Source organism: Hemitrygon akajei, chromosome 4 (assembly GCF_048418815.1).
Source record: "Hemitrygon akajei chromosome 4, sHemAka1.3, whole genome shotgun sequence".
Taxonomy (NCBI): Eukaryota; Metazoa; Chordata; class Chondrichthyes; order Myliobatiformes; family Dasyatidae; genus Hemitrygon; species Hemitrygon akajei.
The window spans coordinates 197,014,433-197,029,396 of record NC_133127.1 but is presented as its reverse complement, the minus strand read 5'-3'; the positions used below and the strand labels follow the sequence as shown (position 1 = coordinate 197,029,396).

Sequence of the window (14,964 nt, the reverse complement as noted above, 5' to 3'; positions counted from 1 at the left end):
ATCTGACTTCCTGTGCTCTCTGTGTGGAGTTTGCATGTTCTCCCTGAAAGATCAAAGTAAATTTATTGTCAAAATGCATACATGTCACCATTTACAACCCTGATATATGTCTTCTTGTGGGCCTTCATACTGAGTAAGTCCAAGAAACACAATAGAATCAATGACAAACCATACCCAACAGAACAAACAGTTTGCAAAAGACAACAAACTGTACAAATACAAAAAATAAAGGAAAAAAGAAATAATTATAATAATAAATATATAAGCAATAAATATCAAGAATATAAGATAAAAAGTCCTTGAAAGACAGTCCATATGTTGTGGGAACAGTTCAGTGATAGGGTGTGAAGTTGAGTGAAGTTAAGAGTCTGATGGTTGAGGGGTAATAGCTGTTCCTGAACCTGCTGGTGTGGGTCTGGAGGCTCCTGTTCCTCCTTCCTGATGGCAGCAGTGAGAAGAGAGCATGGCCTGAGTGGTGGCAGGTTTCCCTGGCCAATTTGTCCATTGAGACCGTTCCCTCTGGCCCACGTCACTCTCACCCTTTCCTGTCTGTGTGTCTAAGACCAGGGTGGGATCTGAGGGGGAGTTTTTCAATCCCAAGTTCTCCTTGGGCACCTCTAACCTAACTGCTTCTGTGCCTGCAGGGTCTAAAAGGACCAGCCCATTTATTATTGCACCTTTGAAAGGAACGCTTACTGCCAAGATTGGTAAGTATGTCGGTCTCCAGCTCTTGTTTCTCTCTGGCCCATTAGCTGGAGATTCCCTGTGTGTGTATCATTTGTACTGAAGGACTTTGCAGAGAGAGCTGCACTTCCTCCGTACTGACCTGGCTCTGACTACCTGCATCAGGCTTAAAAATTCAAGATCGTTTAATGCCATTTCCAGTCATCATCATTATGTGCTGAGTCATATGACATGGGCAATCACAGTCTTTCCATCACCATGATTGTTTTTGGCAAATTTTTCTACTGAAGTGGTTTGCCATTGCCTTCTTCTGGGCAGTGTCTTTACAAGACAGGTGACCCCAGCCATTATCAATACTCTTCAGAGATTGTCTGCCTGGGGTCAGTGGTCACATAACCAGGACTTGTGATCTGCACTGGCTGCTCATACGACCATCCACCACCTGCTCCCAGGGCTTCACATGAGCCTGGGTGGGGGGTTAAATGGGTGCTGCACCTTGCCCAAGGTGACAGCTGGCTGGTGGAGGGAAGGAGCATCTTACTCCACCTTTGGTAGAGACGTAACTCCACCCTGACACCCACATTTCCAGTACACAGGTGTAAAGCGGAACGAAGTGATCGTTACTCTGGATCCGATGCAGCACAAAAAAACACAACAAGATAAAGAACACAATAATAAAAAACACAATAAATATAAATACATAAGACAGCTTATGTACACATGAGGAGAAATGTCCATAAAGTAACACTAGGCACAGGAGTGTCAGTACACAAGGTGACTGACGGGAAATGATAAAGTAGTGGAGGTTGGGGTGTGGAGGGGTGGGTTAGTGGGTGGTTGGGGGTGTGGAGGGGTGGGTGAGTGGGTGGAGGTGTTGATCAGCCTCACTGCTTGAGGAAAGTAACTGTTTTTGAGTCTGGTGGTCCTGGCGTGGATGCTACACAGACTCCTCCCTGATGGGAGTGGGACAAACAATCCATGAGCAGGGTGGGTGAGATCCTTCATGATGTTACTGGCCCTTTTCCTGCACCTTTCTGTATATACATTATGTCCTTGATGGCAGGTAGGCTGGTGCCGCTGATGCATTGGGCAGTTTTGACTACCCGTTGTAGAGGCTTCCTGCCGGCCGCGGACCAGTTTCCGTACCGTACAGTGATGCAGCTTGTTGGGATGCTCTCTACTGTGCGTCTGTAGAATGACGTGAGTATAGACGTACACAGTCCAGCTCTCTCATAAAGTAAAGGCATTGTGGAGCTTTCCCAATCCTGGTAGGATGTTTCCTGAGACCTTTGATGGGCGCTCCCAGGACTTTGAAACTGCTATTTCCACTGCTGTGTCTTCGAGCAAAGGCAGGCATGAGCATTGCGAGTTCTGAAGTCAATAATTGTGTTGACATCACCACCCTCTAGCTAAAGAACTTTCTCCCATGGAAGACCCTAACACCGAGGAGCAGAATTATGCTATTTGGCCCATCGACTCAGCTGTGTCATTCCATTATGGCTGATTATCCCTCTCAACCCCAGGCAGGAGAATGGGCTTGACAGGGATGATAAATCGGATATGAGGCCTGTTCTAAATTGATGCCCCTCTATTCTGAAGCTGTGCCTTCTGGTCCTCATGGGGGAGTGGTTGCCACCCCAGGACGGTGACCAATGTTCTTTCTTCGTAGGGGAGCCTCTGGAGCTGACGTGTAAAGCCAATATTGGGAGATGGAGACACTCCACCATCATATACTGGCTGGCAAACAACCAGTTTATTGAGGAGAGGTACACAGATGGCAGAGTGACAGAAGGAAAGGAAAGGTGAGTAACTGGTGCCTAACACCAGAACAAGAATTCACAAACTCAAGAGATGCTGGAAATCCAGAGCCATCCACACAAAATGCTGGAGGAACTCAGCTGGTCAGGCAGCATCTACGGAAAAGACCCATCATCAGGCCTGGAAAGAAAGAGGACAGAGACAGTGAGGGGAGGGGGGAATGAAGTAAGAGCTGGGAGAGGTAAAAGGGCTGAAGAAGAAGGAATCTGATAGGTGACAAGAGTGTACCCTGGGAGAAGGGGGAAGAGGAGGGGAACCAGAGGGAGGTGATGGGCAGATGAGGAGAAGGGGTGAGAAGGGAACCACAATGGAGAATGGAAAGAGAGAGGGGTTGGGTTGTAATTAGCAGAAGTTGCATAAATTGATGTTCGGGTTGGAGGCTGCATGAAGTGTTGCTCCTCCGACCTGAGAGTGGCAGCAGAGGTGGCCTTGGACCAGCACGTTGGAATGGGAACAGGAAGTTGAATGAAATCCTGCCTTTTGGGGTGGACGTAGCGAAGGTGGAAATTCAGCTGTTTTTGGTAGAACCGCTCTGACTGTTCCCTTATCACTGGCTCTGTGCTTCAAGTGTTTTGGGAAGGTGGCCTCTTGGGGCATGAGTGACATCCCTCAAGCCCCAAGATAGTATTCATAAAATGTTGCAGCTCTATAAAACCTATTTAGACCACACTTGGTGTGGTATCGTGTTCAGTTCGGGTCACCTCTTTATAAGAAGGATGTGCAAACTTTAGAGAGGGCATGGAGGAGATTTACCAGGATGCTGCCTGGATTAGAGAGCGTGACTTATGAGGATAGGTTGAGTGAACTAGAACTTTTGTCTTTGGAGTGAAGGAGGATGTGATACGACCTGATGAAGGTATACAAGATGATAAGAGACATAGATTGAGTGGACAGCCAGAAACTTTTCCCAGGTTGGAAATGGCTAATTTGAGGGAGCACAATTTTAAGGTGATTGGAGGAAAGTATTGGGAGGAATGTCAGAGGTCGATTTTGGATGATAGGAAAACCAGGGGCAACCATATAGAAGCTTTTAAAATTAAGCGAGACATAGATAAGGTGGATGAGCAGAGTCTTTTTTCCAGGGGAGGGGAGTCCAAGGCTAGGAGGCATAGATTTAGGTTGAAGGAGGTAAGATTTAAAGGGACCTGAGGGGAAATATTTCCACCCAGAGAGTGGTGAGTCTGTGGAAGAAGCTGCCAGAGGAAGTGGTTGAGGCAGGTACAATAGTGTCATTTAAAAAGCTCTTGGAGAGGTACATGGGGGGCTGGGTCTTTGAAGGATATGGGCCAAATGTGGGAAATTGGGACAAGGTGGGGTGGGGGGTACTGTGTTCAGCATTGACTGGGCTGAAGGGTCTCTGTTCACGTTGTGTTTCTCTGTGGTCTCCAGGCACCTGAAGGAGGTATGACATGTGAGAAGAGAATTGCCATAGCAGCACAGAGGAGACCATTTGGCCCATCATGTTCTGCCTGTCAAAGAGGTGGTGGGACAGAGATTGGAAGTTCTTATGCTGTTAAAGCCCATGACCAGGAAAGGAGATTGTGAATTCAACAGCAGCACGTACTGTACACAACACTCAGGGATCTCAGCAGATCAGGCAGTATCTATGGAGAGGAATAAACAGTCGATGTTCAGGTCCACGGACCTTCATGCCTCTGCATCGATGCTCCCTGACCTGCTGAGTTCCTCCAGTGTTTGTGTGTGCTGCTCTGGATTTCCAGCATCTGTAGAATCTCTTGTGTTTTTGAGAATTCAGAGGTCCTAGTTGGGCACGATCCTCACACAGTAACGTTCTCTCTGTTTGCAGCTGACGCTTTAGCTTTACTTGTCACTCGTACATTGAAATATCGAAATGTACAGTGAAGTGTGTTGTTGGCGTAAATGACCAACATGGTCTGAGGTTACGCTGGGGGCAGCCCACGAGCGTTGCCATGGCCCTAGTGCCAACATAGCATGACCACAACTTACTAACCCTAACCGTACGTCCTTGCAAGCTGTGAGGAAACTGCAGCACCCAGAGGAATCCTTCGCAGTTACATGGAGAACGTACAAACTCCTTACAGACCACAGAGGGTGCTGAACCCTGATGGTCCTGGTGAAGGGTCTTGGCCCAAAACACCAATTGTTTATTCACCTCCATAGATGCTGCCTGACCTGCTGAGTTCCTCCAGCAGCTTGCGTGCGTTGCATTGAACCCAGAGTTTCTGATTTCTGACGCTGTAAAGCGTTACACTGACTGCTCTGATACCAGGCCACACTTGTCTGATGTTCAGGATTTCTGTTCCTTTACCAACAGAGTTCAGGCTAAAAATAGAACGACACTTCTCAAGAAGAATCTGAAGTTCACACAGACGAAACAGGAAGATTTCAAGGTCACTTTCACGTGTGTGGTGCTGAATCCAGTTGGAACCTCGGTGAAAAACATCACTTTAGGCAAGTCAGCTGATGGGGTGATTTGACTGTAAACCAGGTGGTCCCAGGAGGCCTGGATTCATTCTGTGGACAGATAAACCAAACCCTCACCATCCGGCTCATGTTCTCTCCTCACTACTACCATCGGGTAGGAGGCTCAGGAACAGTTATCACCCCTCAACCATCAGGTCCCACACCACCAGGTTCAGGAACAGTTATTACCCCTCAACCATCAGGTCCCACACCACCAGGTTCAGGAACAGCTATTACCCCTCAACCATCAGATCCCACACCACCAGGTTCAGGAACAGTTATTACCCTCAACCATCAACTCCTGCACTGGAGTGGATAACTTCACTCTCCTCGACTCTGAACTGTTCTACAATCAGAACCAGCATCAATATCACGGGTATATGTTGTGAAATTTGTTGTTTTGCAGTAGCAGTACATCGCAACATAATAACTGTTAATTACACTAAGTATATATAAGGAAAATTAAATCAAATAAGTAGTACAAAGAGAAGAAAAAAATTAGGTGGTGTTCATGGGTTCAATGTCTATTCAGAAATCTGATGACAGAAGGGAGAAGCTGTTCCTGAAACACTGTGTCTTCAGACTCCTGTACCTCATCCACGATGGTAGCAATGAGCAGAGGCCATGTCCTGGTAATGGGGTCCTTCAGAATGACGCTGCCCTTTTGAGGCATCACTTCTTGTAGGTGTCCTTGAAGTTGGAGAAGTTAGTGCCTATGATGGAACTGACTGAGTTCACAACTCTCTGTGACTTCTTTCAATCCTGTGCGGTCCTCCCCATACCAGACCCACTTTCAAGGACTGTGTCATGCCTCTACCCCCACATACCAGACAGAGGTTGAGGGACCTACCAGAATACTAGACTCATTTTCAAGGTCTCTACAACTCAGATTCTCAGAATTATCATTCATTTATTTTTGGATTTGCACAATTTGTCTCATTTGTATTGGGAGAAAGAGGAATACTCAAGGGGATTATGGACAGATTGAGCCAGTGGGCAAGGTGGAAGATGGAGGTACATTGAATAATGATGGAAGGAGTGAGAGATGGGGACAGAATTAATCATGGACACCTGCTGATTCTAAATTTTTTTTTCAAATCTAGTGGACATGATGGAAGTCAGTGGCTCATCCACTTTGAAACCAAATGCTTAATCCCATGAACGATGTGATGATCCTGCGCTAAACCAAGGCTAAACTCACCTTCGGACAGCTGCACTCTGCAACTGTTGCAACCAAATACATGAAGAGCAATAGCAGAAGTTTCTGGAACTAGTAAACCTCAAGACATCCATCAACTGTTAACTGTCTTGTGATTGGGCTAGGGTTAAGTCAGTGGCTTGATAGGCCTGTTCCTGATTTAACCCTAGCCTAGTCACAGGACCTACCAATTTACAATAACCAATTAACCTATCAACTGGTGTGTCTTTGGACTGTGGGTGGAAGCTGGAGAATGTACAAACTCGTAACAGGCAGCAGAGGTAATTGAACCCGGGTCGCTGGTAAAGTGTTGCACCATTCCTGCCCTGCTGAGTTCCTCCAGCATTGTGAGTGTGTTGTTCTGATTTGCTCTAAGGTGGAAGGCTGCATTATTCTATCTCTGGGCATCTTGGTTAACAATTCTCTCTCTGCTTTGTGGACCTTGCTCTGTATCTTTTGGCTCTTGCTTCCTACATTACAATAGCCTAAACAAACGAGATTCTGCAGATGCTGGTAAACTGTTCCTCCCCCACCATAGATGCTGCTTGACTTACTGAGTTCCTCCAAGCATTGTGTGTGCGTGCGTTAGTGTGTTACAATAATGTCTATGCTGACTTCTTTGGGACAGCAGCCTTTATAGAGATGAAGTATTTCATGACAATGAAACTTGCACAATACAAACACGTGATACGTTCAGTCTGACCTGGAGCCTTTATCTTTATCAATTTCTTCCGACATTTGAAAGGCATATGGTTTAGTAGGTTAATTGGTTACTTAGGTTGTAATTGGTGTTACCTTGCTGTATCTCTAAAAAATATAAAATATTTATGCTGTAATTGTAAATGTAAGATACACACCTGGCGATATCAATAAAGATTCATTTGCTTCACCAAGAGATTTATTTTCTTGCAGGCATTCCCAATAGAATCAGTGAAAGACAACACAAAGACTGACTAGTGTGCAAAAGACTACAAACTGATCAAATAAAAACAGGAAAAATAATAAATAAATCAGCAATAAATAACAAGAACATGAGATGAAGAGTCCTTGAAAGTGAGCCCATAGGTTGTGGGAACAGTTCAGTGTTGGGGTCAGTGAAATTATCCCTTTTGGGTCAAGAGCCTAACTGTTTCTGAACGTGGTGGTGTAAGTCCCGAGGCTCCTATACCTTGTTAAGGGAGCATGACCCGTACAGTGTGGTCCTTGATGATGCAACCTGCTCTCCTGTGACAATGCTTATTGATGGGGAGGGCTTTACCCTGTGATGGATTGGGTAATCTGCTCTGGAGATGGTTGCAAAAGATGATTCATCAAAAGTAGGCTGCAGTGGTCGAGTGGCTTGGCTGCACAGGACGGCAGAGAAAAGTAGCGGGGTCATTGTTGTCAGGAACTCCATCATACGGGGAATAGATTACCTCCCAGGTGCAAGGCTCAGGGATGTCTGACCGTTTGCTGCAGTACGTTCTGGAAAGAGAGGGTGAACAGCCAGCTGTTGTGGTGTCGAACACCTCTGCTCCATCTGCAAAAAGCAGGATTTCCCAGTGCCCAGCCATTTTAATTCCAAATCCCATTATCATTCTGACATGTCAGTCCATGGCCTCTTTTGCCATGATGAAGCCACTCTTAGGGTGGAGGAGCAACATCTCATATTCCATCTGGGTAATCTTCAACCTGATGGCATGAACATTGAAATTTCTCCAACTTCCAGTAACTTGTCCCCTCCCCACTCCGGCCTCTTACCTCTTCTCTTCACCTCCGCTTGGTGCTCCTCCTCTGTCCTTTTCCCCACTCTCTTCTCCTGTCAGATTCCTTCTTCTTTAGCCCTTTACCACCCAGCTTCTTACCAGCCACCTAGCTTGTCCTCCTTCCCCTCCCCTCACCTTTTTATTCTGGCATCTTCACCCTTCCTTTCCAGTCCTGATGAAGGATCTTGGCCCAAAACATTTCCATTTCCATAGACACTGCCTGGCCTGCCGAATTCCTCCAGCATTTTGTGTGAGTTGCTTTGGATTTCCAGCATCTGCAGAATCTCTTGTGTTAATGTGGTACATGTAGTTACCAGTGATATAGGGAAAAAAGCAAGCGGAGGTCCTACAGCTGAATTTAAGGAGCTATGAGAAATTTTAAAATGTAGGATTTCAAAGGTCACAATCTTAGGAGAGTCAGCCCTTTCACCAGGACAGACAACTTTCTTTCAGGTTTTGCTGAGATGGATCAGAGGGCACATGCTATAATAGTGCTGGACAAACTTGAGTTGTTTTCTTTGAAGAGGTTTACAAGACAGAGTAGACAAGACAGTATGTGTTTCCCATGGTTGAAATGTCTAACACCAGAAGGCATGCATTTAAGGACAGAGGGGGTCATTTCAAAGGAGATATGAGGGGCAAGTTTATTTTTACAGAGTGGTGGGTGCCTGGAATGTGTTGCCTGGGGTGGGGGTAGAGGCAGATAGACTAGAGATTTTTAAGAGACGTTTAGGTAGGCTCATGAATGTGAGGAAGATGGAGGGATATGGACATTGAGTAGGCAGAAGAAATGAGCTATTTGATTACCAATTCATAATCATAAGACATAGGAGCAGAATTGGGCCATTCAGCCCATCGTCTGCTCTGCCATTGCATCATGGCTGATCCCGGATCCCATTCAATCCCATACACTTGCCTTCTCACCATAACCCTCGATGCTCTGACCAATCAGGAATCTATCAACTTACGCTTTAAATATACACATGGACTTGGCCTCCACCGCAGTCCGTGGCAGAGTGTTCCACAGATCCACTACTCCCTAGCTAAAAAAAAATTCCTCCTTACTTCTATTTTAAAAGGTTGCCCCTCAATTTTGAGACAGTCCCCTCTAGTTCTGGAACCCCCACCATCCTCTCCACATCCACCTATTTAGTCCTTTCAACATTCGGTAGCTTTCAATGAGATCCCCTCCGCAATCTTCTAAATTCCAGTGAGTACAGCCCCAAAGCTGCCAAATGTTCCTCATAGGTTAACCCCTTCATTTCCAGGATGATCCCCATGAACCTCCTTTGGACTCTCTTCAATGACAACACACCCTTTCCGAGATATGGGGCCCAAAACTGTTGCCAATACTCCAAATGTGGCCTGTTTAGTATCCTGTAAAGCTTCAGCATTATCTCCTTGTTTTTATATTCTATTCTCCTTGGAATAAAATCCCAACATTGCATTTGCCTTCTTTACCACAGACTCAACCTTTGTATTAACCTTCTGGGAGCCTTGCATGAGGATTCCTAGGCCCCTCTGCACCTCTGATGTATGAATTTTCTCTCTATTTAGATAATAGTTTGCACTATTGTTCCTTTTACCAAAATGTATTATCATACATTTCCCAACACATTTCCATGTGCTACTGTTTTACCCACTCTTCCAATCTAAGTCCTGCTACAATCACATTGCTTCCTCAGCACTACCCGTCTTTGTATGATCTGCAAACTTTGCCACAAAGCCATGAATTGCATTATCTAAATCACTGACAATGTAAAAAGTAGCATCCCAATACTGACCCCTAAGGAACACCACTAATCACTGTAGTCATAACCAAATTCATTTGTTTCAGCACAACATTGTGGGCCAAAGGGCCTACGTTGTGCTGTACTGGCCTATGCTCTATGCAATAGTGGAAGGCATTTGCAGAGGAACGTGGAGAGGAAAGGTTTCATTCCTTAAGGTTGTCATAGCTGGGTGGAGGGGGAAGTCGTGGGGATAAGCTCCCACTACCTATAAATGCTCCCAATGGCATGCATCTCAAATAGTCTGACAGTCAACTCCAGCTCCTGGCCTTCACATGGGGCTTAGCTACTAAGCCTGGCGGAACTGTTTCTACTGACAGAATGGAGGTTACTGGTGCTTAAAACCAGTCGCTTCGAAGAGATGGGGCTCATCAAGAAGGAAAAATCTCTGATCGCAAACCTCCACTGCTTTGTGACTATACCCACTCATGGGTGAGACTTTGGGAGTAAAACCTGAAGGAAAATTCCAGAGATGGAGTCCCTAAGGTAGTCCTACATCGAGTTCAACTCCTATATCCACTCATTATCCAAAAGCTTGTTCCCTTCCCACAACCTGCTGAGTTCCTTTAGCATTTTGTGTGTAACCCTGAACTTTTTATACCAGCTACCTCCCCTCATCCTTTCCAGTCCTGATGAAGGGTTTCAACGCTGCCTGAGTTCCTCTAGCATTTGTGTATGTTACCCTGTATTTTCAGCATCTGCAGAACCTCTTGTTGTCTGAGTGACTTCTATCTCTGCCACTTCGCCTCCCCAGCAGATTCACCAAGTCACAAGAGCAAAGCAGTTCAACTAAAGGAAACTGATCCATATTTTATTAAGTTGAGAAAATATTAAAGATTACTGTGTACTCAGAAGGGCTGCATTAGAGACAGAGAAACAGTCCAGACATTTCGTATAAAAAGAAACTAATAGTTTTTAAAAGCCTGCTTCAGTCAGAAAACAGTACATTATTCCTGACAGTTCTGGAGCCAGCGATCAGACTCACCGGAGTCCCTGAAGCCAAATCCCCAGTGTCGCTTCCCACCTGCTGCTGATGGGAGGTTGCCCAGTCAGCAGAACTTGGTGGGGTCAAGTGCTGGTGCTTCTGGCTGTGTTCGGGGTTTGAGAGGGCACCAGTGAACAACGTGAACACCAGAGCTGAGAGGAAAGATGTCAAATGGCTGGGCATGGCTTCCCTCCATTCACCCCGCCCCTACCCTGCTTTCCCTTCCCAACCATACGGAAAACTCTTAATGTTTACTGGTGGTCATTTGCAAGATTTGGGCAGAGTTAATTTGAGCTTTTTTTTTACTGCCTTGGCAAAGTTACCATGACTGAACCCAGCGGAGAAGCAGTTTACTGCAGATCCGGGTCAGACTCTGAACAAGCAACTGCAGAATACCCCCTTTTCCCTCCCGTCCAGCTGCTGAGCATCATGTAAACACACATCACACACGACAAAATCATCTGTACTTGAGTGTGGAGAAACACACAGTCACTCTCTCTCACAAACACACCCACACTGTCACTCCCTCACAAACACACCCACACTGTCACTCTCTCTGTCTCTCACAAACACACCCAGTCACTCTCTCACAAACACACCCACAGTCACTCTCTCTCTCACACAAACAAACCCAGTCACTCTCTCTCACAAACACACCCACACTGTCACTCTCTCTCACAAACACACAATTGGTCACTCGCACACTCTCACACACACACTCTCTCTCTCACACGCCATTTTCCCTCACACACACACACACACACTTCCCTCTTTCACACACACTTTCTCTCTCTCTCTCTCTCACACACACACACACACACAACTTCTTCACAGGCAGGACAGGAACATGTACATTTCATTTCATTTCAGAAAGGAGCACCACGTTTTGCAGATTTGCAAAAGGCAACGTAAAATAAAACTGACTGGGTTCTTGGCCACCTGGGCTCCGTCGCAACCTTGCTGGCACAGGCCAGACCAAGACCAGCCATTTGACTTTAAACTCCAATCTTCACCTTCATATTACCGACGAGAGCATAAAACAGGCTTATCATAATATACGCACCATCACAGATTAATAAAAAGACTACATATACATATCACGGCTGTGAGACAGGAACCAAAGCCTGCACGAAGTGGAGGTACTTGTAACCCAGGCAGACGGTGTTGGGTAACCCCAGAACACAATATCCGAGTAGCGATGGTCACCTTTCGAAAAACCAGTGAATTTAATCCCTGTGAAAATCTTGTCATGGATGAATAACCAGTGGATGATTAGTGATTATGAAACTAACTGGACTTCGAGGTCAATCCAACACAGGTCCGGCAGACAGATCTTCCTCGCTCATTGTTGTCTCTTCTCTTCCCTCTCCTGCCCAGCTCAGGGAAGTGAGTACCAGCACTGGTGCTGAAGTGGGGAGCCGCTATGCTAGGCTGTGTCAGCCTCTGGAGGACAGGGTGTGCACACGGTCTGAGCCATGCTTGATGGGGACGGGTGTCTGGAGCAGGCGTTCTGTTACTGGGTCAGAAAGCAGCCGAGGATGAGGGGGGACAACAAGGGGCACAAATTGTGCAGTAGATGCTACAAAGTTAAGAGTGTCATACAAATGGAGAGGAAGGGAAAAGGAAGAGGGGGAGGGGAAAGGTAGAGGAGAGCGGTAGGGGAAAGGTAGAGGAGAGGGGTAGGGGAAAGGTAGAGGAGAGGAGTAGGGGAAAGGTAGAGGAGAGCGGTAGGGGAAAGAAAGGGGGAGAGGGGAGGGGGTAGAGGGAAAATAGAGAGGGGGAGGGGAAGAGGTGAGGAAGAGGGGGAGGGGAGAGGAGAGGGAAAGGGGAGGGGGGGAGACACACACACACACACACACACACACACACACACACACACACAGATGGAGCTGCTGCAACTGCTCAGAACGTGAATCTGCAAGTGACGGGAGATGTGGGGTTGTGGGCCGTGGCCAGACGCTGGGGGATCATCACAGTCACACACACAAAGTGGCAAATTTGTGCTATAGGATATTGAATCATGGGAGAACCCTGTTCTTCTGAAGGGGCAGAACAGCTCTAATGTGGTCAGGGCAGGGGCTTAACGTGAGCAAGCCAACAAAGCATCTCTTTGCTACAGACACTGGCTAATTTAGCATGAGGTCAGAGCAAATATAAAACATGAAGAGGTGAGGAGATATCTGCGAGGAGTAATGGACACAGACATCTCCCACTGTGAGGCAGCTTCCCACTTCTAAACAGTCACAATCTAACTAACCATGGCTCAGCCAAGTGTCAACTAGGGATGGAGGATGGGCGGGGGTGGGGGGTGCACTAGGGCTCCACGTCACTGAAAGGGGTGGGGAAGATAGGAACCAGCCAAGGCCATGTCACCTTTGTCCCCCTCCCCAACCGAGACACCCACCTACGAAGGCTGTGGGCTCTGTGGTGCCCTGTACACATGCAGTTTCTTCAGCCATCAAATGGCCGTTCCCAATCAGAGAAATTAGCTTCAAAAGCGTCAACTAGAAAATTTACAACAGCCGAGACTCGTGAGAGGAGGATGCAAAAAAATATTTGATAGTGAGTTTGAGCCGTGATTCTAACGCAAATAACCAGCATGAGTAACAGTCAGAAGGGGCAGGCGCTACAACATCCTACACCCAGTGGTGTTCGGTCCAACTAGTTACTCGCGCTTAAGGCAAATTGTTTGTAAAAAGTAGAGTGAGCCAGCGCGTTGACCGATTGTTATGTGGGCGTGGTAGGTCTCAGCATAAATATCACCGGGGTCTTCTCTGTCACTCTGACGCTGGGCTTACATCTTGTTCCTGGAGAATTTGCGTTTTCCAGCATCCTGGAAGAGAAAAGGAAACAAAGGTTGTGTTGTATTAGGATGAAGAACTGATATTTTTCTAGCACTTGTTTTCTTGGAGTTTAACGTTCCTATGCTTGAGCAAAGTTATGGTGCTAAACAGTGACTCATTTGCTTGCATCCTTGGAGACAGTTTCATTTCTATCTTTGATATCTCTTCTTCCTTTTCAAGGTTCTTTTGAAGACCCTGACCTGGATACACACGCTGAGTTCGGTTCTCTGCAGGAATGGAACCCGCTCTCAGGGCCTCAGGACCGGCCACCTTTCTGATATCCCGAGGATGGGCCTGGAAGACTAGCACGGCTTCAGGGTGCCAGATTTCCGTGGCTCTGGAGACAGGCTGATTCTAGGCCGGTGCCCCTGACTGAGGCGACGCAGGGGAACACGGATCATCGGGAGCAACGTGCTAGCTGCTGGCTGTGTGTCCAGAGACCTGAGCCTTTCTGGGGCTGCCTCTCAGGGCGCAGAGCTCAGTAAAAGCAACACAACAGGCATCATAAATTAGCGATAGGGAATGAAGGAATAGGGAAGGAATCTAACATGGAAGAGGGGGAGGAGGAGGAGGGGAGCCGGGGGAGGTGATGAGGCACATGGTAGGCAGTTTGGGTGCACGCACCTTGCAGTTCAGAAAAATGACAGGTAACATTAATGTGAGATTCTGAGGGACCTGAGAGTTAGGGAACATTCCTGGATGAATGTAGAAGTAGATGGTAAATCTAGAAGATCCCATCCAGCTCGGACACTCCCTCTTTTTCCCTCTCCCATTAGGCTGAAGATACATGTACAAACAAGCTGGATGAACTCAGCATGTCGGCCTGAAACATTGACTGCTCGTTTCAACGGATGCTGCCCGACCTGCTGAGTTCATCCAGCTTGTTTGTACGTGTTGATTTGACCACAGCATCTGCAGTGTACTTTGTGTAGGCTGAAGATATGGATGCCTGAAAGCACATACCACCAGGCTTAAGGACAGCTTCTATCCCTCTGCTATCAGACTCCTAAATTACCTCTTAAACAGTAAAGATGATCTCACGATCCACTCCATTATGATTTTGCACCTTATTGTCTACCTGTACTGCACTTTCTCTGTAGCTGATACAAATATACTGCTATTGTTTGGGGCAACACACATACAATGCTCGAGGAACTCAGCAGGTCAGACAGTATCAGTGGAAAAGAGTAAACAGTCTACGTTTCGGGCCGAGACCCTTCATAAGTCCCGATGAAGGGTGCTGGCTTGAAACGTTGACCATTTATTCTCCTCCATAGATGCTGCCTGACCAGCAGTTTGTGTGTGTTGCTTTGGATTTCCAGCATATGCAGAATCTCTTGTGTTGTGACACTGTTAATATTTTCTCTTGTATTACCTTCTGGCACCACTGTGATGACCTATACAGATGGCATGTATTTAAGGTGAGAGAGGGTAATTTTAAAGGAGATGGGAGGGG

At 46.7% G+C, this 14,964-nt stretch overlaps 2 protein-coding genes across 5 annotated transcripts in view; one reads left to right on the top strand and one right to left on the bottom strand.

Moving 5' to 3' along the window:
- rnf121 (ring finger protein 121) overlaps positions 1-7,034 on the top strand; it is a 125,241-nt gene extending 118,207 nt beyond the window's left edge. Inside the window, exons 11-14 of the mRNA XM_073044369.1 lie at positions 645-707; positions 2,354-2,486; positions 4,799-4,935; positions 6,051-7,034. Of these exons, the coding sequence (XP_072900470.1) occupies positions 645-707; positions 2,354-2,486; positions 4,799-4,935; positions 6,051-6,100 (383 nt within the window). The 3' untranslated portion in view covers positions 6,101-7,034. The remainder of the gene's footprint in view (positions 1-644; positions 708-2,353; positions 2,487-4,798; positions 4,936-6,050) is intronic.
- A 3,436-nt stretch (positions 7,035-10,470) lies between these two features.
- LOC140727101 (nuclear mitotic apparatus protein 1-like) overlaps positions 10,471-14,964 on the bottom strand; it is a 158,202-nt gene continuing 153,708 nt past the window's right edge. For all 4 annotated transcript variants that reach the window (XM_073044367.1, XM_073044366.1, XM_073044365.1 and 1 more), the window contains one exon: positions 10,471-13,498. In XM_073044367.1, the coding sequence (XP_072900468.1) occupies positions 13,460-13,498 (39 nt within the window). In that variant the 3' untranslated portion in view covers positions 10,471-13,459. The remainder of the gene's footprint in view (positions 13,499-14,964) is intronic.